General features: G+C 46.3%; 1 protein-coding gene across 5 annotated transcripts in view; it reads left to right on the forward strand.

The window, feature by feature from the left end:
* The window catches only part of SLCO1A2 (solute carrier organic anion transporter family member 1A2), a 43,089-nt gene extending 30,092 nt beyond the window's left edge, over positions 1 to 12,997 (forward strand). For all 5 annotated transcript variants that reach the window (XM_081879848.1, XM_081879847.1, XM_081879846.1 and 2 more), the window contains 8 exons: positions 1,682 to 1,915; positions 3,020 to 3,184; positions 3,480 to 3,675; positions 5,836 to 6,001; positions 6,997 to 7,166; positions 8,196 to 8,260; positions 10,313 to 10,430; positions 12,671 to 12,997. In XM_081879848.1, coding sequence (XP_081735974.1) covers positions 1,682 to 1,915; positions 3,020 to 3,184; positions 3,480 to 3,675; positions 5,836 to 6,001; positions 6,997 to 7,166; positions 8,196 to 8,260; positions 10,313 to 10,430; positions 12,671 to 12,884 — 1,328 coding nt within the window. In that variant the 3' untranslated portion in view covers positions 12,885 to 12,997. The remainder of the gene's footprint in view (positions 1 to 1,681; positions 1,916 to 3,019; positions 3,185 to 3,479; positions 3,676 to 5,835; positions 6,002 to 6,996; positions 7,167 to 8,195; positions 8,261 to 10,312; positions 10,431 to 12,670) is intronic.
* The last annotated feature ends 9,397 nt before the right edge of the window (positions 12,998 to 22,394 follow it).

The raw sequence follows: 22,394 nt of genomic DNA on the forward strand, positions 1-22,394 counted from the left end.
TATTTTTCGCCCCATAGGGCGCACCGTCCCATAGGACGCACCTAGGTTTTTTTGGGGGGGGGGAATAAAGAAAAAAAAATCCCCCCCCCCAGGCATGGGGATGGTGCAGGGGAAGCCTCCCAACCCCTCTCGCTCTCCAGGCTTCAGCAAAAGCCTGCATTCGCCCCATAGGACGCACACACACTTCCCCTTCATTTTTGGAGGGGAAAAAGTGCGTCCTATAGGGCGAAAAATACAGTAGTTCTGTCCCGGTAATTCCCAAAAGAAAAGCTTCTTCTTCTTCTTCTTTTACAAAGATTATTTTGAACATCCTTTTCAATTCATTATATATAACGGAGTATGCATTTTTGCAAGAAAAAAAACGTACATGCTTTTCGATGGGCAAATTGCAACGCAAAATATGGGAAAGGATGGATTTTGAAGGTGATCTGTATTTTGGTTTGCACATTGGTTTGGGAAGTGTGAATGTCCCCCTCATCCTTACATCCTTCCCCATTCTGTTTTGCTCCGAGCACTAGCCAGCAGAACCCAGTTTCTTGAATCTGGTTTCCAAATGTCCCAGGTCAAAGGGTTCAGCTGTAGGTACATCATGCATGTATTTCAATTTTTAAAATATATGCAATTGTTCTAACCATATGCAATGGTTCTTCGTTTTTTCACATATGGAACGGCTTAACTGGTTTTATAGATGCAGTAGTATTATTTCTGCTTTTATTATATTGCGAAACCACTTTGAGATGTTTCATCCAGACCTGTGTGTCCGGGACAGTGACTAACCTCTACTGTTTGAAACTTGTAGCATCTGCCTTAAAAAAAATCATAGACCTGTAGAGTTGGATGTAACCTCAAGGATCATATAGTCCATGGGTAGGCAAACTAAGGCCTAGAGGCCAGATCCGGCCCAATTGCCTTCTAAATCTGGCCCACAGACGGTCCGGGAATCAGCGTGTTTTTACATGCGTAGAATGTGTCCTTTTATTTAAAGTGCATCTCTGGGTTATTTGTGGGGCACAGGAATTCGGTGATTTTTCTTCGTCAAAATATAGTCTGGCTCACCACAAGGTCTGAGGGACAGTGGACCGGCCCCCTGCTGAAAAAGTTTGCTGACCCCTGATCTAGTCCAACCCCCTGCAATGCAGGAATCTCAGCTAAAGCATCCATGACAGCTGGCACTATGGGTTAAACCACAGAGCCTAGGACTTGCCAATCAGAAGGTCGGCGGTTCGAATCCCTGTGATGGGGTGAGCTCCCGTTGCTCGGTCCCTGCTCCTGCCAGCCTAGCAGTTCTAAAGCATGTCAAAGTGCAAGTAGATAAATAGGTACCGCTCCAGGGGGAAGGTAAACGCCGTTTCCGTGCGCTGCTCTGGTTCGCCAGAAGCAGCTTTGTCATGCTGGCCACATGACCCGGAAGCTGTACACCAGCTCCCTTGGCCAATAAAGCGAGATGAGCGCCGCAACCCCAGAGTCGGCCACGACTGGACCTAATGGTCAGGGGTCCCTTTACCTTTAACAAGTGTTTATAAAGGCATCCTTTTATTTCTTTCCAGAAAAGCCGTGTTCACATTCGAAAGTGACCCTGCTTATTGCAATCAAACAAGCAAGAAGGGGAGAATCTACCACTGAGAATGATGGCTACCTTGGTGCTACTAATACAGTCCTCTCCGTTAATCTCTCTCTCCAGAGGATGTGACTTTGAGCCTCCTTGATGCTCGCTGGGTCGGGGCCTGGTGGCTGGGGGTCTTGATCTGTGCCGCCGTGAGCTTCATCGTCGCCACCCCTTTCTGCTTCCTGCCCAAGTCCCTTCCGAAGGAAGGAGAGGAAAACAGTGCCGAGTTAAACACAAAGGGCAACAAAACTTTGCTACCAGCAGAAAATGCAGCTCATGCCAGCACAACAATTCGAGAAATTGCTAAAGGTGAACAGATTTTTTTAAAACCCCTTTCTCCGCCAATGTTTTGTAATACAGTCATACCTCAGGTTAAATGTGCTTCAGCTTGAACATTTTCAGGTTACGCTCCGCAGCGACCTGGAAGTAACGGAGTGTGTTACTTCCGGGCTTCGCCGCTTGCGCATGCGCATGCGCTCAAAATGACATCACACGCATGCGTGGAAGCAGCAAATCGTGACCCGTGCATGCGCAGACATGCGGACGCAGGTTGCGTTCACTTCAGGATGTGAACAGGGCTCCGGAACGGATCCTGTTCACATCCAGTGGTACCACTGTACTGTCGTACCTCCCCTTATGTATCCCTCTAGATACATAAATTTCGGGATGCAAAAGCAGCAAACCCAGAAGTATTTTTCCAGATTTCGCTGTGCATGCTTGCGCAGAAGCGCTAAACTGCGCTGCCTGCATGCACAGAAGCAGTCCTCTGGTTGCAAATTCCTCAGGATGCAACCATACCTCCGAAACGGATCCCGTTCGCAACTGGAGGTACCACTGTATAGTTTTATTATATATGTTTTTTAAAAAATGTTTTTAATAACACACCATAATTAAAATGCACAATAAAACAATCCCATTATAACAGTAATATATAAATGTCCATAATTAAGATTGCCCATAGAAAAATTCCACCAGCATATTTTGTAAACAGCTTTGACAGAGCTAGCATCTGGGTACGTGCATATACAAACCTAAAATGTATTTCAAAGAGCCCAGTCCTCCATTGTGGGTAAAATAATTGTCACAGGGCCTTCTCTGTTTGCCGTTGCCAAGGTTGGTGCTGACAGTGGCTCATGGGAGGAGGGGTCTTTCCGGTGGTGGCTCACTGCTTATGAAATTCTCTCCCCAGGCAAGCACAGTTGGCCCCATCACTGTCCGCCTTTAGACACCGGACGAAAACATTCAAATGTCTCTTGTTATTCCTTAATTTGTAAGTTTCTTTGAGACGCTTCAGTGTAAAAAGCAGTGAAATAATGTTACTACTACTAGAAGTAGTACCAATAATAATAATAATAATAATAATAATAATAATAATGCAGCTGAGACTAACTGTTCTGGTTCTTTCGTTTCTAGATTTCATCCCCTACCTGAAAAGTCTGGCTTACAATCCAGTTTACATGCTTTTTCTTTTGATCACTGTGATCCAGTTCAGCGCTTGGATTGGGATGATTACATTTATGCCAAAATATATGGAACAGCAGTATGGGATATCTGCAGCAGATGCCATCTTTTTCATAGGTAAAGTGTGTGTGTGTGTATGTGTGTGTGTGTGTGTGTGTGTGTGTGTGAGAGAGAGAGAGAGAGAGAGAGAGAGAGAGAGAGAATGAATAATAATAAAAAATGTTTATTTTGAATGAAGGGCTGATTATAAACTTTATTTATTTAATATTACACTTATACCCTCTTTGATGAGTCCTACAACCATGAGCACACATGAACTGGAGGGGGCACACCTTGAAGGTAGGTTTGTTGTCCTTAAAACACTCGTGGACAAGGCCATACCTCAACCTGCTGTTTTGTGTTTTCTCTCTAGGTGTTTACAATTTACCAATTATATGTGCTGGTTATTTCTTTGGTGGCCTCATGATGAAGAAATTCAAGATAAGCACCTATAAAGCTGCCCACATTGGTTTTTGGAGTTCTATAGTGGAGTATCTCATCTACTTCTCTGCTTTTTTCATGGTCTGCAAGAATGCTAAGGTTGCTGGCTTAACCATGTCCTACGAAGGGTATGTTCTTGCTTTTACCTAAGCCTGATTTCACCCTATTGGGTGGTGCTGGTTAGATTGCATAAAGACAGGAATTTTGGCAGAACCTTGCATCCATCCCTGTTGAAATTAATTTTGTTAGTTTGGGCCCAGAACTCTAATCGGTTAAGATCATCTTGGATCCTGATTCTGTCTTCTGTGACATTAGCTACCTCTCTCAATTTGGTGTCATCTGCAAATTCCTTCATCCAAGTCATTTATAAAGAGTTTGAACAACTATGGGGCAAGGACAGAACTCTGTGGTATGCCACTTGTCAAATAATAATAATAATAATAATAATTTATTTATACCCCACCTCTCTGGGTTGTTCCCAACAGAATATTAAAAACACGATAAAACATCAAACATTAAAAACTTCCCTAAACAGGGCTGCCTTCAGATGTCTTCTAAAAGTCAGATAGCTGTTTATTTCCTTCATATCTGATGGGAGGGTGTTCCACAGGATGGGCGCCACCACTGAGAAGGCCCTCTGCCTGGTTCCCTGTAACCTCACTTCTCACAATGAGGGACCTGCCAGAGCCTCTCAGAGCTGGGCCTCAGTGTCCAGGCTGAATGATGGAGGTGGAGATGCTCCTTTAGGTATACTGGGCCGAAGCCATTACCTCATTCAATCCACATTTCGCCAGCTTCCTTGCAAGAATATCATGGGGGACTTGGTCAAAAGCCTTGCTGAAATCAAGATACACTATGTCCATAGCATCCCCCTGATCCACCAAGCTTGTAACTCCATCAAAAAAAGAAATGATTCAGATTCAGGCATCTCTCCCAGCCCTACTTGGAGATGACAGGGATAAAAAACATAAGAAAGTAAGAATAGCCTGTTAGATCAGCGTCTAGGCCAGCATCTGTTCTCACAGTGGCCAACCAGATCGCTGTACGAAGCCTGCAAATAGGATTCGAGAGCAATAGCACACTCCCCTCTGGTGGCTTCCAGCAACTGGTATCTAGAAATGTTGCTGCCTCTGACTGTGGAGGCAATAAGCATATCTATCATTGCCAGTAGCCATCGATAGCCGTCTCCTCCATGAATTCATCTAATACTCTTTTAAAGGCATCTAGGTTGGTGGGAGAGTTTAACTACCGTATTTTTCGCTCCATAAGGCGCACCTGCTTTTTTTGGGGGGGGGGGGGGAGGAATTCAAGAAAAAAAATATTATTTAAAGGGAGCGCTGAGCAGAGGCTGTATGCATCCCAAGCTCTGCTCAGTGCTCCCTTTCATGAGTTGAGTGTGTGCAGCGCTTGCAGGCTTTTCCCCGAGAAGGGAGAAGGGCAGCCCGTCAGTGATGGGCTGCCCTTCTCCCTCCTTGGGGAAAAGCCTCCAAGAGCCACACACACACTCGGCGCAGCTCTTAAAAGGGAGCGCGGCTCTTGGGGGCTTTTGCAGGAGGTGGGGGAAGTGAGAGAGCCTCGCTCTGTCCCTTCCCCCACCTCCCGCAAAAGCCAGGGATAGCTGTGCGAAGCCTCCCCAGGGCAGCGGGATGAAGGCTCCCCGCTGCCCTGCGGAGGCTTTGCGGGCTACCCCAGAGCTGCTCGGGAGCTTTGGGGGGCTGGCGGGGGAAGTCCGGGTTTCCTCCCCCCCCCCAGCCCCAGGGACCACACATTCGCTCCATAAGACACACAGACATTTCCCCTTAGATTTTAAGAGGAAAAAAGTGCGTCTTATGGAGTGAAAAATACGGTGTGTGCTATGTGTGAAAGAGCACTTTCTTTTATCTGTCCTTAAACTTCCAACATTTGACCTCATCGGATGTCACCGAATTCTAGGGTTACGAGAGAGGGAGAAAAAAACTTTCTCTATCCACCTTTTCCCATGCTATGCATCATTCTATCTGCATAAACTTCGCCCAAAGAATCCTGGCAACTGTAGTCTGTGAAAAGGTGCTGGGAACTGTAACTCTGTAAGGGTAAACTCCATTTCCCAGGATTCTTTGGGGTGGTGGCGGGGAAACCACATGCTTTAAATGTATGGTGTGTATGCAACTTCAGACAATCTACAAATAAACTCCTTTTATGCTGGACGGCCGCAGAGCTCTCCATCTCGAAGAGGGGGCTCTGGGTTTGTTTATTCATTTTTCTCATTGTTCACAGGCTCTTTGCACACCTTTCTGGGTATTTTTCAGGCTCGAACAAGTCTCCTACATGGAAACAAACTTGTACGCGGACTGCAACCGGCATTGTGGCTGCTCCACTAAGGTGTGGGACCCTGTTTGCGGAGAAAACGGCATAGCATATATTTCAGCATGTCTTGCAGGATGCGACATCTCAAACGGAACTGGGAAAAATACGGTAAGGCAGGTGTTCCAGGCAGCACAAAACTGTCCCCCATCTTTCTCTCTCTTTCTGATACCACCTTCTCAACATCTCCATCTGCACCCACTTTCCCCCCAATGGGCTGTTTGGGCAGGGAAGATAACAATAACAACAACAACAACAACAACAACAACAACAACAACAACAACAACAACTTATTATTTTTAGCCCGCCCATCTGGCTGGGTTTCCCCAGTCACCCTGGGCGGCTTTCAGCAAAATATTAAAACACAATAATTCATCAAATATTAAAAAGCTTCCCTAAACAGGGCTGCCTTCAGATGTCTACTAAAAGTCAGATAGTTGTTTATTTCTTTGACATCTGGTGGGAGGGCATTCCACAGGGTAGGCGCTGCTACCAAGAAGGCCCTCTGCCTGGTTCCCTGTAACCTCATGTCTCGCAGTGAGGGAACTACCAGAAGGCCCTTGGCGCTGGACCTCAGTGTCCGGGTTGAACGATGAGGGTGGAGATGCTCCTTCAGGTATATTGGACTGAAGCTGTTTAGGGCTTTAAAGGTCAGTGCCAACACTTTGAATTGTGCCCAGAAACATACTGGGAGCCAATGTAGGTCTTTCAGGACTGGTGTTATGTGGTTTTGGCGGCCACTCCCAGTCACCAGTCTAGCTGCTGCATTCTAGATTAGTTGTAGTTTCCGGATCACCTTCTAAAGTAGCCCCACGTAGAGCACATTGCAGTAGTCCAAGCAGGAGATAACCAGAGCATGCACCACTCTGGCGAGACAGTCTGTGGGCAGGTAGGTCTCAGCCTGCGTACCAGATGGAGCTGGTAGACAGCTGTCCTGGACACAGATTTGACCTGTGTCTCCATGGACAGCTGTGAGTCCAAAATGACTCCCTTCAGGGGCACAGTTGCCCTATTCAATAGATCATTTACAGAGGTCAAGCATGCGACCAAAAGGCCACAGGCTGCCCACCCTCTTCCTTAACTGATTTCGTCTTATGTTTTGGCAGGTATTTAGAAACTGCTCCTGCATTTCAGCCTTCGGAAATGACACGGCGGTCCTGGGCCAGTGCAACAGAGAGAACTGTGGCACAATGCTGCAGTACTTCTTGATTTTATCCTTAGTCTGTTGTCTAATTTATTCCTTCGGAGCCATGCCGGGTTACATGGTCCTCATAAGGTACTAACTGAAGGGAGGTGGGAATAGCAGGATATATAGGTCTTGGGAGTCAGAGGAGTCCCATTTGCGATGTTGTTGACTCAGAATGGCACATTTGTCTCCTCCTCAGAGTGTCGAAGTTTATATTTCATAGCAGATTTGGTCAGCTTAGTAAAACGATCTTTCTGCCCGCCTTCGGTTTTGGCGAATAATGCTCCGTGCAAAAGACGAGGATTTTCTGTGTGACAATGAGGAGCAAAAGCTGAAGTCCAGGTTGAAGTACCTTTTCTGTGGGAAACAGCCACACAGATGCTCTGAAGTGTGGTCACGTTATTAATACACGTGCCCTTTGGAGCATGGGATCACACTGTGCAGAAACAGCTCCCAAGCTCTCCCCATATAAACCGTCCCAAACTTTCCATTCATCCTCTGAGGCCTTTCTTTGTGTGCCTCCTCCATGAGAGGTCTGAAGGTGGCAACACGAGAACAGGGCCTTTTCTGTAGTGGCTTCTGAAGTGGGATGCTCTCCCCAGGGAGGTCCACCTGGCGCCTTCACTGTATATTTTTAGGAGCCAGACGAAAATGTTCCTCAGGCCTTTGGCTGATTTATATCCTACAGCCTTTTGAATGTGTCTGTGAGATGGAGAGGTTATTGTTTTGCTGTTTTGTTTTACTTATTTTCAGGATTTTATTATGTGAACCACCCTGTGATCATATGGCGAATAAACTAAAAATTAAAACAAAAGCAGTTGGGCAGGGGTAGGAAACTAGATTCAGTTGGGGGGCTGCATCCAGATGCTGCCAACCCTCCCTGAGGCCACTTTGAAATATAGTTCTCATATGATTGTAATTTCATATGATGCCATAGGACTGCAGCATCAGTTTGCAGCTGGAAAGGAAGAATCTTTTGGCTGCAAAATGTGTCCCTTGCTCACATATGATTAACGGAGCGTAAGAGTTAATTGTTTAACGCTGCAGTTCAACAGCAATGTGATGGATAGCGCTTTTTTCTCATTTATTGGCTTCATGGAAAATTCTCTTCTTCTCCAGGTCCCTAAAACCTGAGGAGAAGTCATTTGGTGTGGGTCTCCACTCCCTGGCAGAAAGAGTTTTTGGTAAGGTGCTGGTTACTTTAAATTTCACTTCAAAAAGATGAGCAGGCACATCCAAAACATACATTTACAGCATTATTACATCACTTTAAACAACCATAGCGTCCCCAAAAGAATTCTGGAAGCTGTAGTTTGTTAAGGGTACTGAGAGTTGTTAGGAGACCCCTGTTCTCCACACAGAACTACAATTCCCAGAGTGTTTGAACAGTCAATTTCTCTTCCCAGGGAACTCTGGGAAATGTACCTCTGAGAGGCAAATTTGGGCTTCCTAACAATTTTCAGCAGTCTTAGCAAACTACAGCTCTCAGGATAGATGGATTTTAGGATATGGTAAGCTGACAAATGGATCACTTCATAAACCTAGACAGCATCTTAAAAGGCAGAGACATCACCTTGCCAACAAAGGTCCGTATAGTTAAAGCTATGGTTTTCCCAGTAGTGATGTACGGAATTGAGAGCTGGACCATAAAGAAGGTTGATCGCTGAAGAATGGATGCTTTTGAATTATGGTGCTGGAGGAGACTCTTGAGAGTCCCATGGACTGCAAGAAGATCAAACCTCTCCATTCTGAAGGAAATCAGCCCTGAGTGCTCACTGGAAGGACAGATCCTGAAGCTGAGGCTCCAAGACTTTGGCCACCTCATGAGAAGAGAAGACTCCCTGGAAAAGACCCTGATGTTGGGAAAGATGGAGGGCACAAGGAGAAGGGGACGACAGAGGACGAGATGGTTGGGCAGTGTTCTCGAAGCTACCAACATGAGTTTGACCAAACTGCGGGAGGCAGTGGAAGACAGAAGTGCCTGGTGTGCTCTGGTCCATGGGGTCACGAAGAGTCGGAAACAACTAAACAACAACAACAACAAAGCCGACAAAGTATGCAGAGGTTACATTCTAGGGACCACGTCTAAAGCCAAAATTGCATCTAGTCAAAACACACTAGGTGCAATAGCAGGTGGAACAGCCAAACTCCCCCCCCCCCGGATGACCATCACCTTTCTGCCCCTTTTGAATTTCTCTCTCTCTCTCTCTCTCTCTCTCTCTCTCTCTCTCTCTCTCTCTCTTTTGCTAAGCTCATTGTAATAGTTCTAGGGGTTGCTCGTGTGTAAATCAGCGCCACGCTTGGCTGAGTTATCTGGGTGAACCCTTTCTGTCTGGACAGCCACCCATCCGTGGCTGTCTCAATCGCTGGCAGAATCCGTCAGTGGGCATTTCTTGAACTTCCAGCAAAGAAGCTCTTTGACGCCTAGTCTCCGCCTACTCTCCCTGCGCGGAAGCCTTCTGCGCAGGGAGGGTGTGGGCAGCGGAGGAACCGTGCTCTCCCCGCTGGTCTCCGGTGAGGAGTCATGGAGCCAGCTCGCCGATTCCCCCATCTGCCCCCCTTCTCCACTGGTGCTGCACTGATTTCCTTCCCCAGAAGATAGGCTGGTTCTCTCCCTCCCGGTATGCTCTCCGGAATCCCTCTTGAGCCCTCCCTCTCCCTCTGGCTCCAATGGCAGTTCCCTGACACTCATAAAGCTGAATGCACACAAGTTAAATGTGCTTCAATTGCGGTCTTACTGTATATGGTTCTATTTACACATATATACAGTCTAGGCATAGGATGGAGGGGCTCACAGCATAAACATTTCAACGGATCTTGCCATAGCTTTACGACCAGCACAGAGCAAGACGTGTCTCTGTGTCTCCAGCTTCCAGCATCAGCCAAAACTCACACACACACGCAGCCCTGCTTGGCCTGTTGTTCTCCATACTAGCATGGCATGGCAGTCAGCCAGGTGAAGTGGGAGCAGCACCACTTCTTTGTTTCCATGGCAACAGGGCAACCTCTTTGGACATGTAAATGGCAGTACTCAGCTGGCCAACTTGGGCCTTTGTTTTTCAAAGAAACTTGTCTGACCAGTTCAGTGGCCTCTTCTGCTAGATTGTAAACCTCCTTGGTGCAGAATCACAGGCCTGGGTGTGACCCCCCCCCAAACCCACCCCCATCGTAACAGTGTACTGTTTACAAAAGCCCCCCAAATGACCCTTCTTGTCTTCATGTCGTATTCCATGTAGCTGGAATCCCATCACCTATTTATTTTGGAGCGATGATTGACACTACCTGTTTGAAATGGGGAACCAAGAGCTGCGGTGGTGAAGGAGCCTGCCGGATGTATGATTCTGACACATACAGGTATCGCTGGCAGATCCCTGTCTCTCTTGCTTTGTGCTATCTCTAGAATATTGTAGAGCAGCTGGGAGGGCAGCCTACACAGTAGCCTCTAGGTCAGGCTTCCTCAACCTCGGCCCTCCAGATGTTTTTGGCCTACAACTCCCAGCATCCCTACCTAGCAAGACCAGTGGTCAGGGATGATGGGAACTGTAGTCTCAAAACATCTGGAGGGCCGAGGTTGAGGAAGCCTGCTCTAGGTGTTGCTGCGCTTACATCTCCCATCACCCCGACCTGTGGCCATGCTGGCTGGAATTGCCTCCAACAACATCTGGAGGGACACAGCTGCAAATGGATGCAGCTGATGCCTCTGGGTTCAGTCCAGTTTATTCTGCAGCATCACATATCAGGCTGAGTGAGTGAATGAATGAATGAATGAATGGAGGGGTGGGAAGCCTGTGGCTCTGCCCAGATTTTGATGGACTGCAACACCCAAATCCTTGACCATTCTAGGTCTAATGGGAGCTGTACGGGCACTGCATTGACTAGGTCTACTCCAAAGCCTTGGAAGATACCTAATCATTCTTTGGTATGGTGCCTTTTGGGGATATAAAGGAATCTGGAGTTCAGAACAAGCAGGGAGAGGAGAGGTCTTTGAGCCTTTTCCTGCCCGCTCCCTTTCTGCCACACCATACCACCAAAACAGCCTTGCCCACTTCACTTTTCAGGCTTCCAAAAGCCCCTCTATAGCTGTAAAATGCTAGAATGGCAAGGATTTGGAATGTGAGCCCCCAAGGTTTTCTTCCAATATGTTTCCCACTCATTCTGGGTGCCACATAGGGGAATTTCCCCCTTTAGCTCTAGACTGGAAGGATGTTTCAGATTAACCTCTTTTTGTATTAAAAGCACATCTGAAGAGTGCACAGGGAGCCCTGCCTCCTTTCACTTTCCCTATCAACACCACTGTCCTCTCACAACTGTATTTGGCAACTGTGAGAAGGCATACTACGTTCATTCCGATGCACACACATAGTGCTCTTCCAGGGGACCAATGATTTTCTTACGATGATTGCTAAATGCATGGCTGTGGGTGGGCGTGGTCAATGGGAACCACAGAAATGGAGGTGTGGCTAGTACACACAATCCTGCAGCACCCTCATCTATGCTTTGGATGTGGGAGGGGGTTTGTCTGGAATTTCCCAGTGAGAGTGCTTCCGCAAGAGAGTTGTAACAAATCAATAAGTTCTCTGGTGGCACCAGTGGCATGGAATGATGTCCCTTTCTGAAATAAGAAAGGCTCCATCAGCATTGGCATTCCACCGGCTCATGAAGATACATCTGTTTAGATAAGCATTCCCATGATCTCTTGACTTGAATCTCCTGTTGCTGCTTTAAGTGCTTCAGTTGTTGAGCTGGTGAGTTGCTGCTGCTTCCTGGGAAGGGTGAGACAGCAGGGAGAGTGGTGTGGTGGATACGCCCCAACAAAAGCTCCCAATTGGCTCAGAAGGTGTGTTTGCACTGCACTAACCTCACTGCACCCTTGCCCTTCTTTCTCCTTCGCCCAGTAAGCAGCAGCAAATCACCTGCCAGGTGGTCAGTTGAGCATCCCCCCCCCTGCTTCTGCCTGTTATAATGGGCTTCTCCTTTCATTTTTGGCAAATTTTAATTGTGGGTGTTTTGATGACATACTTCTATTGTGAGTTTTAATTAGGGGCAGTTTCTTGTCATTGGCTTTCTTTCCAAGTGGAAATGGCTTTGAAGCTGCCACAGCCACTAAGTGGTGTATGTATCTTCTTCTTTGGCGATCACTCGTAGCCGAGTAAGATTGTCTTCCATGAACACAGTTTTAACAATGAGTTCGTAAGTGGCTGTGGAGGCCAATTCTGGACCCACACGTCCTTCCACAGTGGGGACATTGGTTCCCAGGCAGGAGTTGATCACGGTGTGGATTTGCCAAGCGTGCCTTCCTCTTAGCATGTTTCTCCCTTGCGTTCTGAGTTCAGGTGTCTTCAAAGTCCATGACACCTTTGGTAAAGGTGTATGTATAACGAATACATAACACACAGTTTCACACAAACACTGGCACACGCATAGAAGTGTGTATTTGTGTTCAGCGTAACACGCAAACAAGGCCAATGAAACTAAGCTCCATCAGTGCATGGAGGCGACTTGATTCTCCTTGGGAGAACTTCTGGAGCATGGGAACTTCTGGATACGGTGCTCTATGGCTGCTCTTTACTGATGCTGTCCAAATTGCATTCCAGGCAGCTGTACCTGGGTGTGCCCTCAGCCCTCCGCGCCGTGTCCTACATCCCGTGTGTGCTTGTGCTCCTCATTTTAAGGAAACAGAACAAAACCTTGGTGCAGGAGGACAAAGAATTGGAAGCCAGAGAAGAGGAAAATGGGTCAGTAGAACAGAAGGATATACCTGCAGCCCAGAACAGCATACATTTACATCAAGAGACAAAAGACTTGTAAAAAGCAGACTTTAAAGAGGACTGGTGGCTTTAAGGTTGTACGTCAAATGTAGGTCATTATCACTTTTCCAAATCACCTCTAGAGATCTTTCCAGAATACATATATTACATACAGCAGAGTATTGGGTGACTACTGTGGCTCATTCTTCATGACTAAAGTTGTAAGTACTGTGTGTTCTATACTATCATAGCTGAGCCTCTGGGTTTGTGCTTTTTTTTTTTTTTTTTGGTGTGCACATGTTTCTGTAATAATTGTTTCCACATATCATTTCAAGATTTCTACAAAATAACAGAAAGGAGAGAAGGGGCCATGGCAGCTTTCGCTCGCTCCCGTTTTTCACTTAGGCTGGATCTAGAACCATCCAAAAAACATTTCAGGAAAACACGTTGTAAACCTCGTTGGCGAAAGACGGAACTCTACAGCGCCATTTGGTGTCACAGTGTTATAACACGTTTAAAGCGCTTTTTCTTGACTAATGTAGCTGAGTCCTTAATACATTTGTTGCTCTGTCCGCACTGTACATTTTAAGCAGTATGATACCGGTTTAACACAATCATGGCTTCCTCCAAAGAATCCTGGGAACTGTGCTTTGTTTAGTTTTTAAAAATAATTTTTACTAAGTTTTCAAATTTTACATTTCAAAATAGGCATCTTTCATTATACCCATGCATTCAATGACTTCCCTCTCTCCCCTTCCAAGATTCTATTGATTTGATTACATATTTTTATATATCTGTCTTAATTCAATTCTCCCCTCTTGCATCCCTTTTAAATAGGTTATACTGTCGAATTTATCTTAGTGCCGCCAGCGTTTTCGGAAACTGTGCTTTGTTAAGCGTGCTGAGAGTTATGAGGAGACCCCCGTGACTCTGCGAAGAGGATTTACTTGTTAAACTGCTCTGGGAATTGTAGCTCTGTGAGGGGAAGAAGGGTCCCCAATGACTGTGTCATGGCACCCTTAACAAACTACAGTTCCCGGGATTCTTAGCTCCTGACTAAGGTCTGTCTAAAGTGCAATGTCTGCAATGTCTGTCTAAAGTGGTATAACAGTGCTTTAATGTATAGTGTAGATGGGACATTCATTCATGATGGATCTCAAGAAGACATACAGAGGATTCCCAGGTGGTGGAGACCCAGACCTGCTTGACTTCAGGCAGGTTGCTGGCAACCGGCAGAGTGCAGAGGCAGGAGATGCTTAATGGAGCTTGGCTTTCAGCAAAGCTGATGGAATGAGCCCTGCTTTCAGTCTCAGACCCTATTTTCCAGGGACATCCCTGATTTAGTGAAGCCGTCCTGGTTTCTTATTTGATCCTGGACTGTCCCACTGTCCCTTAGGGTGTCCCTATTTTCATTGCAGAAATATTGGAGGGTATGACGTTATCTAACCCTAAGACCCCTGGGTATAGGGCGGTATATAAATTCAATAAATAATAACAACAACAACCCCCGAGCTGTCTGAAAGCAGTCCTGTACAGTGAAGGTTTTTATAAATCTTTTATTATGGTTTTATATATGTTGGAACCTGCCCAGAGCGGCTGGGGCAACCCAATCAGATGTTTGGGGTATAAATAGTAAAGTTATCATTATGGAATGGGACGTCCCTATTTTCATTGGAGAAATGTTGGAGGGTATGCCATCTTTCCTACTGAGGCAGCCTGATGGAATGGTTGCATCCAGGTGAGAGGAAGTCTGATGGAGCTAGCCTGTCACACCAGAGCTGATGGAGGACGTGGGTAGCTCTGTGGTCTAAAATACTGAGCCACTTGGGCTTGCCGATCAGAAGGTGGGCGGTTCGAATCCCCACAACGGAGTGAGCTCTCATTGCTCTGTCCCAGCTCCTGCCAACCTGGCAGTTCAAAAGCACGCCAGTTCAAGTAGATAAATAGGTACTGCTGCGATGGGAAGGTAAATGGTGTTTCCGTGCGCTCTGGCTTCTCTCACGGTGTCCCGTTGCGCCAGAAGCAGTTTAGTCATGCTGGCCACATGACCCGGAAAGCTGTCTGCGGACAAACGCCGGCTCCCTCAGCCTGAAAGCGAGATGAGCGCCGCAACCCCATAGTTGCCTTTGACTGGACTTAACCGTCCAGAGGTCCTTTACCTTACCTTTTACCTGATGGAGTAAGCTTGGCTTCCCAGTTCTCCAAATAATGCCAGGTGCTGGTACCAGGCCTGCTTCAACACGACAACAAGCATAGCGCAGTGTCCTCACTCAAGAAATGCCAGGGGGAGCCGTCCGCCTCTAAGCAAGAGTTAAGAACCTCTTCTGCATTTCTCTCAAGTTCCTCTCCTTGCGCCAAGGTAACCGGGGAAACTGAAAGGATACTCTGCGTTCAAGTCCCACAGCAGGGAGAAAACAAGAAGCCTTTGTTAGTTAATCAGTGGATTTGAATATCATCCTGGGTTCCTTCTCTCTCTCTCTCAAGTTGCGAAGTGTTTCCAGACTTACTTAACTTGCATTTTTCATATCTTAATGGCAGGAAGGAAATTCATTGACCTCTCCACACCCCCCCCCCCCGATCCTACAGAACGAGACTCTTAACCTAAGGGTTGTGCGTTCGAGTCCTCAAGATTCGAGGCAAGAGATTCCTGCATTGCTGGGAGTTGGGCTAGATTATCCTTGTGGTCCTTTCCAACACTATGATTCTATGATTCTGTCCTATGCATCTGATCATTTTGGGAAGACAAGTGGGAGCTGCAACGCAGTGTTGCAGCACATCCCCACTTGCTTGGTGGAGTGTTCTTGTTCAGGGCTTCAGCTGTTCTGGTGTAGAAGCCTTGCCATGCTATTCAAGTCGCTTCAGAAGTTGGGAAAGGACAAATGATGCCTTTTCTCCCCCCCCTCTCCCCCCCTCCTCTCAGGGACTTCCCCTGCTCTGCTATATCCTGTAGGTATCCTGATTAGAATAACAGACTTGAGACCTGCAAGTTAAACTGACAGCTCAGGCCTCTCACACACATCTGTTCTTCGCAGGGACATTTCCAAAGCGCAACAGGGCAAGCACAAAGGACATGGAACAGCACCACCTTGTGGTAGACCGTAGGGATGGACAAGTCTCTCAGTTTCAGCTTCTCATTTTTCCTATTTTAAGAGCATTTAACTGCGTTTCCACATCAGTTTTCATTTTTTTTAAAGCCCCCACAAAAAAATAATAATGCAGAATTTTAGTGTGCATTTTGTCTAACGCATACATTTTTAACAAGCAGTTCCCACTGATATTCTGCTGTTTTTTGTTTGGTTTTTGCTTGGCTATCATGCATTTTTAGCTACATTCTCCTCTAATTTACACATTTTTCCATGCCCCCCCCCTCTGTTGGAGAACTGCATCACAAAATGCAGGGAAATGTGAATTCCAAAGGGCAGCTGTGATTTGGTTCACATTTTGTTTCTGTAAGTGCACTAAAATGCAAACCGAACCAAATTCCTCCCCCACACCTAGTTAGCGCTCTTGCTTAGACAAAATATATTAGCCATTACCATACATTATATATAGCCATTACAATACCATAGCAGTGGAAGGCTCCTAGATGCCCAAATCTGATAATTTTATAGCCATACAGTGGGGCTCCTAACAAAATTCTGGCAAGTGGGGAAGGGAAAATTGTATCCCTTTTCTTTCATTCATTCCTCTTGAAACATTAGGCTATGCAATGCAGGAAGGGAGAGTGTAATCTTGAGCAGAGGCACAGCCTATGTTTAAAGCACACCTGTGTGACTTCCCTCAAAGAATGCCGGGAGCTGGAATTCCCCCCCCCCCGAACTACCATTCCCACAATTCTTTGAGGGAAGCCATGCACTTTAAATGTGCTTCCTATGACATGCATCCTCTACAACTCTAATTCCACTGCCCCTTTTAGGATACAGTGGGACCTTGGAATTCGAACTGAATCCATTCTGGAAGTCCGTTCGACTTCCAAAATGTTCGGGAACCAAGGAGCGGAAGCTCCTGCAGCCAATCGGAAGCTGCGTCAGACATTTGGGTTCCAAAGAACGTTTGCAAACAGGAACACTCATTTCCGGGTTTGCGGCGTTCGGGAGCCAAAACATTCGACTTGCAAGGCGTTTGCGAACCAAGGTATGACTGTACTGACCACAAGCAATCATAGCTTTGAGCGGGTCAATGCATAATGATGATAATAATAATAATAATAATAATAATAATAATAATAATAATAATAATTTATTATTTATACCCCACCCATCCAGCTGGGTTTCCCCAGCCACTCTGGGTGGCTTCCAACAAAGTATTAAAATACAGTAGTCTGTTACACATTAAAAGCTTCCCTAAAGAGGGCTGCCTTCAGATGTTTTGGGACTACAATTCCCATCATCCCTGGCCACTGTTCCTGTTAGCTAGGGATGCATCTTGTCTCTTGCCCTTATCCTTTCCCCCCACCAGATGAACTGGCCTTCTACCAAGGCTGGCCATTGAGTCCATCTTCTATCTACCATGAGAGGCAGTAGCTCTGAGAGGATACAGACGGCTGATATTCCCAGCCCTACCCAAAGATGCACAGGTCTGGACCTTCTTCATCCTAAGCCAGGCACGCCCAAACTCAGCCCTCCTGATGTTTTCGGACTACAGTTCCCATCATCCCTAGCTAACAGGACCAGTGGTTAGGGATGATGGGAATTGTAGTCCCAAAAACATCTAAAGGGCTGAGTTTGGGGATGCCTGTTAAGCTAAGGGCTTGGTAAGCTAACAGTTCCTCTTGTCCTTTTGCTTTCCCCCAGGGAAAACTGCTCTTTGGCGCTCTGTTGGAGCAAACAGCCACTTGGGTTTTCTCCAGATTGGTGTTTGCTCCAATATACCACTAAAGAGCAGGTTTTCCATGAGAAAGGAGCAGCACAAGGAGAAAACTGTTCAGACCCATTGCTTTCTAGGCATGGGACAAGCAGGCGCACAGATAAGCCCTAATGTTCTACTACTGAGCTGTGGCCATATCTTGCCATGAGTTCAAAAACTGCAAATGTAAAACAAAAAAGACAGAAAGTTGGCAAGAAAGGGGTTCTAGAGACAGGTGGACAAAATGGAGAATTATGAAGAATCTGAATCTTGAGCAAAAAAGAAAAAAAAAGAGAAAAGGTAAAGGACCCTGGATGGTTAAGTCCACTCAAAGGCGACTATGGGGTGTAGCACTCATCTCGCTTTCAGGTCGAGGGAGCCATTGTTTGTCTGCAGACAGCTTTCCGGGTCATGTGGCCAGCATTACTAAACCGCTTCTGGAGCAACGGGACACTGTGATGGAAACCAGAGCTCACGGAAACACCATTTACCTTCCTGTCGCAGTGGTACCTATTTATCTACTTGCACTGGCCTGCTTTCAAATTGCTAGGTTGGCATGAACTGGAACACAGCAAAGGGAGCTCACTCCGTCGCGGCAATTCGAACCGCCAACCTTCCGATCGGAAAGCCCAAGTGGCTCAGTGGTTTAGACCACAGCGTCACCCGCCTCCCTAGAGCATAGATCCTGGAGCATGGAATGGGTCGCTGGCGCCCAGGGCGGGACAAGTTTTGTGCCCCCTGGATGGACTGGGCAGCAGTCAGTCTCTTTGCTGGCCAACGTCTAATCGAGGGAGCCTGTCCTTTAGTGAGCCAGTGTGGTGTAGTGGTTCAGAGCGGTAGACTCGTAATCTGGTGAACTGGGTTCGATTCCCCGCTCCTCCACATGCAGCTGCTGGGTGACCTTGGGCTAGTCACACTTCCCTGAAGTCTCTCAGCCTCACTCACCTCACAGAGTGTTTGTTGTAGAGGAGGAAAGGAAAGGAGATTGTTAGCTGCTTTGAGACTCCTTTGGGTAGTGATAAAGCAGGATATCAAATCCAAACTCTTCTTCTCTTCTGGAAGGCCTGGAAACGATGCCTTATGAGGAACGGCTAAGGGAGCTGGGCATGTTTAGCCTGGAGAAGAGGAGGTTAAGGAGTGATATGATAGCCATGTTCAAATATATAAAAGGATGTCACATAGAGGAGGGAGAAATGTTGTTTTCTGCTGCTCCAGAGAAGCGGACACGGAACAATGGTTCCAAACTACAAGAAAGAAGATTCCACCTAAACCTTAGGAAGAACTTCCTGACAGTAAGAGCTGTTCGACAGTGGAATTTGCTACCAACGAGTGTGGTGGAGTCTCCTTCTTTGGAGGTCTTTAAGCAGAGGCTTGACAACCATATGTCAGGAGTGCTCTGATGGTGTTTCCTGCTTAGCAGGGGGTTGGACTCGATGGCCCTTGTGGTCTCTTCCAACTCTATGATTCTATGATTCTATGATTCTTCTTCCAAACTAGTCCCAACCCTGGAAATAAGGCAGAGAAACATGAAGCCAGGAGCACTGCTGTGTCGCCCCACTCTCCCTTCCTGCATTGTGCAGCAAGGCGCTCTGGGCAATGCACATAATAATAATAATGGGCTTCTCCAGCCACTCTGGGCGGCTTCCAACAGAATATTAAAATACAATAACCAATTAAACATTAAAAGCTTCCCTAAATAGGGCTGCCTTCAGATGTCTTCTAAAAGTCTGCTAGTTGTTTTTCTCTTTGACATCTGGTGGGAGGGCGTTCCACAGGGCGGGCACCACTACCGAGACGGCCCTCTGCCTGGTTCCCTGTAATTGGCTTCTCGCAACGAGAGACTCTCCAGACCTCAGTGTCCAGGCAGAACGATGGGGGTGGGGACACTCCTTCAGGTATACTGGACCCCCCAGGTATACCTGGGGGGCACCCTTGCCTCCACCCTCTTGGCTGGCCCATGGGCAGTTTGTGCCTGGGCATCCCTTTGCTGGCCACAAGGAGGAGGAGGCAACACTGCCCTAGCCCCAGCCCCAAAGGCCTGGCGTGGGTGCAGTTTGCTTCCCTGTGGCTCCAGTCTCAATGAGGAAGCTCATCATGGGGGCATCTTGTTGTGCCCCCTTGGAAATTTCCCCCAGGGCCATGGTCCCCTGCCCCCATACTATGCCACTGATCTGAACTCACGTACTAGGAATCCATTTTAAAATATGAAGTTTGTCTAATCACTGTTCCGTATCAAAGTTTAGATGCCGTTGTTTAAATGAGCAGAAATATATTGCCCATTTCATCCTGATGGATGGGGAAGCGGAACAATGCTGTTTGCAATGCATCTTTTCTATGGGCTCATTGTCCCGGCGCAGTTTTCTGGAAAGTTAGATCAACAGGCAGGACGGTTGCTACACATCGTTTACAGTTTGTGACCAAGCCTTGCCTCTGCAATACTGCGGAAAAAGGCCATTCCTCTAGCCAACTCCTGCCTTGTTGTTTTAAAACTTCAGAACTTAAAACATTCAGATTTTAAACACCTGATGCTGGCTTCACATTTTCAGTTTGGTCCACATTTGTTTGGCTGTGATACTGATGAGGAGACAATTCACTGTTAACCATTAAACATCTGTGAAGGAACCCAGGCTTCTATTTATCGGTCCCTTTCACTGACACTGTGCTGTGGGTTTAGCTGGGGATTAAACAGTAAGCAAATCAGTTATGTCACTGGTTTAAATGAGTTGATAATTTAACACATTTCTGAGGTGAGGGTGGCAAATGTTACATGGGTTCAGTTTCATGTCACTGAAGGTTTCTGAGGCTGCGCTAACACTTCTGTTTGCAGGGCACTCTCAGCGCTGGGGTTTTAATCTGTGTTCACACTTCCAAAACTCATATATATCCTTTACCTTGTTGTGAAATGCTTCTGTTTCATACCTTGTTTCACACCGATTAGCATCCCTAATTCATCTCTGCCAAGGTGTGAACATCTTTGCATGAGGCAAATGCCTCCTGGTGTGTACACAAACAGAAACAAATCGGTAGGCATTCATTTGATCTGTATTTTGATCATATTGTATGCCAATCAATCCCCCTGGGTCTGAGAGTTTTTCTTGTTGTTCCATGGCTATGCTTTGCAAAAAATCCAATCTCACTCCCTGAACTGAAGCTCAGTTAAGCAACACCTCTCTTTGGATTTTCCGCACATCTGGTAAGATCCGATCCAGCTGGTAAGATCAGCAGCTGCGGAACACAAATGGTACACAGTAACATCAAAAATTGCAAAAGTACAGTGGTACCTCGGGTTACAGACATTTCAGGTTACAGACTCCGCTAACCCAGAAATAGTACCTCGGGTTAAGAACTTTGCTTCAGGATGAGAACAGAAATTGTGCGGCGGCAGCGGGAGGCCCCATTAGCTAAAGTGGTACCTCAGCTTAAGAACAGTTTCAGGTTAAGAACGGACCTCCAGAATGAATTAAGTTCTTAACCCGATGTACCACTGTATTAGAAAATTTTTGCAAACTCTATTTTTCCTGTGCACATGACACAAAACGTTATACAGTTACATATACAAATATCGATCTATTGATTTGGGGGTGACCTTTTTTTCAAAAGATTTGGAAATGACAGTTCATTCCTTTGTTTTTAGGCAAAGGTTTATCTAACTAAGCTACAGGAACATGAGGTTGTACCAAAAAAAAGTTATAAACCCTTTTCTACACATGCCACTCGCAAGCCCCCATGCAGGCAAGCAAGTGCAAATCCACTTCAAGGACACATTCCAGCCAGTAAATGACAGTTACAGAGAGGGTGAAGCAGGAGCAGTAAGGGGTATAGCTGAGGAGGGGACTTGGGGGGGGCAGGAGATCTCCAGCACCAGATAGAGGGGCTTGGGAAGTTGCATTCACATCCCAGGGCTCAGTTTCCCAATCCATGGCTTACTATCCAAATCAGACACAGGGAAGTCACGAAAGAGGTGGGGGCTGTTTAAGTGTGCAGCGACGGCAGCAAGAATGCTTCTAGCCCAGAGATGGAAAGATGGAGAATTACTGACCAGAGAAGAGTGGCAGACGAAACTGATGGAGTATGCAGAAATGGCAAGACTGACAGGAAAGATCAGAAACCAGGTAGACAAAGTATTCTTACAAGATTGGAATAACTTTTTAATACATTTCAAAGACCACAGTTGAAATCGTTGGCAGGGATAACAATGACACTAGTAAAGTGAAATGAACTTTGGTTAATGTTATATATATGATTATATAGTAGACTGATAACGGTAAAAGATGCAGGAAGAAAGGTTAAACTTTTTGAAATGGAACCAGTGGAGGGAGGGAAGGAGGTCTGAAGGTTCAAAAGAACCTTCTTTCATTTTTATGTTTTGGAACAATTATGGCAATTGAATAACTTTATGTAAAATCAATAAAAAATTATTAAGAAAGAAAGAAAGAAAGAAAGAAAGAAAGAAAGAAAGAAAGAAAGAGTTATACCTTCTGAAACTGGCCCTGCAGATAATTCTTCCTTCCAAAAAAATCCAACTGCCGACACAGCAGATTAAACCATAATAAGGGAAGAGCTCTTTTCAATGGGTTGTAAGCGATTTGATAAGATAATAACCCAAACAATGCCGGTATTTGAACATGGCAAATCCTGGCGCAGTTTTATTGCTACGTATGACAGGCAAGACTCTGCTTCCCCCTCCCTTTTGTTCAGCATCTGTCTGGAGCCACTGGTGTTGTAA

Source organism: Podarcis erhardii (genome assembly GCF_964252035.2).
Source record: "Podarcis erhardii genome assembly, chromosome: 10".
Lineage (NCBI taxonomy): Eukaryota > Metazoa > Chordata > Lepidosauria > Squamata > Lacertidae > Podarcis > Podarcis erhardii.